The following is a 2,698-nucleotide window of genomic DNA, read 5'->3' as shown; positions in this document are numbered from 1 at the left end:
TTTTTTCACACCAGTTATTTCTCTGCTTTCATTTACTATTTACAGCAGAACCATTTGGCATTGGCTGACAGAGTATTTTTCAAAAAACAAATAATGGATAACCCACTCAGTCTCTGTAATTATTTTCAATTGATATGCATTATAGTGTTGACATTTTTCCCTCTGTCTCTCTGGGGTAGAGCTAAAATATTAAAACTGAATGTGTAACTTACTTTCTAACATACAATAGTTGCTATCCTATTTTGGTTCTCTCCGTTCTGGCTGAAAGAATAACACATAATCTTCATCATTAGAATGAAATATGCTTGGAATCAATCTACCACACAGTTCTGCTTATTCTCTCTCCTGGGCACATCAATTTAACTGCAAATTTGGCAGTTGGCAAAAAGTTGAAAAAGCTCCTTGGTACTACTATAGTATTGTACTAGAGCTCCTAACCTGCTCTGGAAAACAATGTCACCAAAATTCTCTTCTTTAGTATAACAGTCATACATTGATGGTATTAGTTTACCAAAGAAAAAAGGTCGAGAGAAACTTTAAAATTATTTACATAAAATCCAATGAGAATAGCGATGGTTTACTGTTTAACTGGGCTTCCTTCCAACTTAAAAAGAGTAATACTCTAAAGTGGAAGAATTTACCCTTGTAAAAAGGAAGTAAATAGACTTGAAGGCTATAAAGATGCTTTGGATTGTGGTTACACTAATAAAACCTGGGTGAAATGTGAGCCTTTATAGAGCCTGTGTAGACAGATGTATGGATTAAAATTAGAAGTATATCTGTTCTTCCATCCATGTATAAGATGACAAATGAAAAAAGTGGCTGAAAAGCATTCAGTGCTGACACAGTGTTAATCATTACCAAGGCACACATGGGACATGGTCAGGGGAAATGCAATATGTTATATAAATAAAATCTGTTATACCATTAAAGGTCATGTAAAATAGTATAACTGTTTCTAGTATACCTGTACTCTTTGCATTTCTATTCTGTTATGTTGATATGATACCTTTGATTGTCATGTCAAATGTTTCAAAATATTTAAAAAGAAATTGATTTATAAAAAACTGATTAATAACTGAGATGGCATCTGTGTACTAGCATCACATGCTTAAATGTCGACTTTATTATCCACACCATAATTGGCATGTCTGCCGTATTTAACTTGTGCAGTGTAAGCAGATCAGATCCAATATAAGGAGTCCTAGAGGACACAGTGGTGTGTGGCAGAAAACCCTTGAAGACCCCTGCTTGTGGTAGGCTTATCGTCTATGTTTTTTGGAACAATACAATGTTTGAATTAAACAGAAGATTTCTTTAAAATAAAATTTCTTTAAAATATTGTTTAATATTATAGAGTTAAAAATATATTTAAAAAATAGTTAGCAACTTATTTGTTTAACAAATCTTTGCTTTAATTTTTTTTCTCTAGAACTAAAAATGTATAATTTGTTTTTAACAGGATTGTGGAATATAACAGACTTTTGACAGAGAGAGGGTCAGGTATGAACAATTTCTTTTAAATTTGTATGTATTTTGTGTGAAACATTTCATTCATTTTCACAGTTTTTGTCCATCCAAATTTGATGATGGATGGACATAGATTGAATACAGATACTGGATGTTAATTAGGTAGTTGAACTCAGTTATTCTGGGGTGTTTAGCTGCATGTGCTGAAGACTGTAATGTTGACACAGATAAGTAAGACTACTCTTATTTGTTACTACCTCACAGAAGTAAACTGCAACCATGAGTACAGACGCAGAGATGGCCGTTTATGGCAAAGCTGCCATTTATCTCCGTAAGCCAGAGAAGGAGAGAATCGAGGCGCAAAGCAAACCCTTTGATGCCAAGAGTGCCTGCTATGTCACTGATGCCAAGGAGCTCTATTTGAAGGGAACAATCCTCAAGAAAGACGGTGGCAAAGTCACAGTCAAAGTCCTGGACACTCAGGAGGTTTGTATCATAAAATCAGACTCAAATAGGAGCTACATGTGATCAGCTCTCATTGTGACCAATGTCCTGTTGCAGGAGAAGACAGTTAAAGAAGATGATGTCACTCCAATGAACCCTCCCAAGTTCGACAAAATTGAGGATATGGCCATGATGACCCATCTCAATGAAGCCTCTGTCCTGTATAATCTCAAAGAGCGTTATGCAGCATGGATGATCTACGTAAGACAATCTGCAAGATGATCAAAGACAATATTGAAATTGACAATACTTCTAGGAAACATGGAGTTAACCATTATGTCTCCATGTTCACTTTCAGACCTACTCTGGGTTGTTCTGTGCCACCGTGAACCCCTACAAGTGGCTCCCAGTGTACGATGCTGAAGTTGTAAACGCTTATAGAGGCAAGAAGCGTATGGAGGCTCCACCCCACATCTTCTCTGTCTCTGACAACGCTTATCAGTTCATGCTTACTGGTATGTTCTTAACAATGTCCAATGTGTTTTATATGAGGTTTCTGTTACAGACACACATAGTTAATTCATTTTTTCTTATTTCAACAGATAGGGAGAACCAGTCTGTCTTGATCACGTAAGTTTCACATTTATTGACTTTTTTGACGATAATCAAATATCTTGATCAAATTCTTATAAGTCTCTGTTTATACCCAGTGGAGAATCTGGTGCTGGAAAGACTGTGAACACCAAACGTGTCATCCAGTACTTTGCCACAATCTCAGTTGGGG

General features: G+C 36.0%; 1 protein-coding gene across 1 annotated transcript; it reads left to right on the top strand.

Annotated features, from left to right (window-relative positions):
- Window positions 1–1,204: 1,204 nt before the first annotated feature.
- On the top strand, window positions 1,205–2,695 carry LOC111668665 (myosin-1-like; the record flags this gene model as incomplete). The annotated part of the gene is made up of 7 exons (XM_023424819.2): window positions 1,205–1,256; window positions 1,463–1,503; window positions 1,735–1,956; window positions 2,032–2,175; window positions 2,273–2,429; window positions 2,517–2,544; window positions 2,625–2,695. Coding segments are annotated over exons 3-7 (607 nt in total), but the record flags the coding sequence as incomplete, so codon positions are not given.
- Window positions 2,696–2,698: the final 3 nt, after the last annotated feature.

This window comes from Seriola lalandi, unplaced genomic scaffold (assembly GCF_002814215.2).
Source record: "Seriola lalandi dorsalis isolate HSWRI2012SDOR001 ecotype SW California unplaced genomic scaffold, Sedor1 jcf7180001961392, whole genome shotgun sequence".
NCBI lineage: Eukaryota > Metazoa > Chordata > Actinopteri > Carangiformes > Carangidae > Seriola > Seriola lalandi.
Note: the sequence above shows the minus strand (reverse complement) of the source record. Positions and strands in the feature narration are given on the sequence as shown.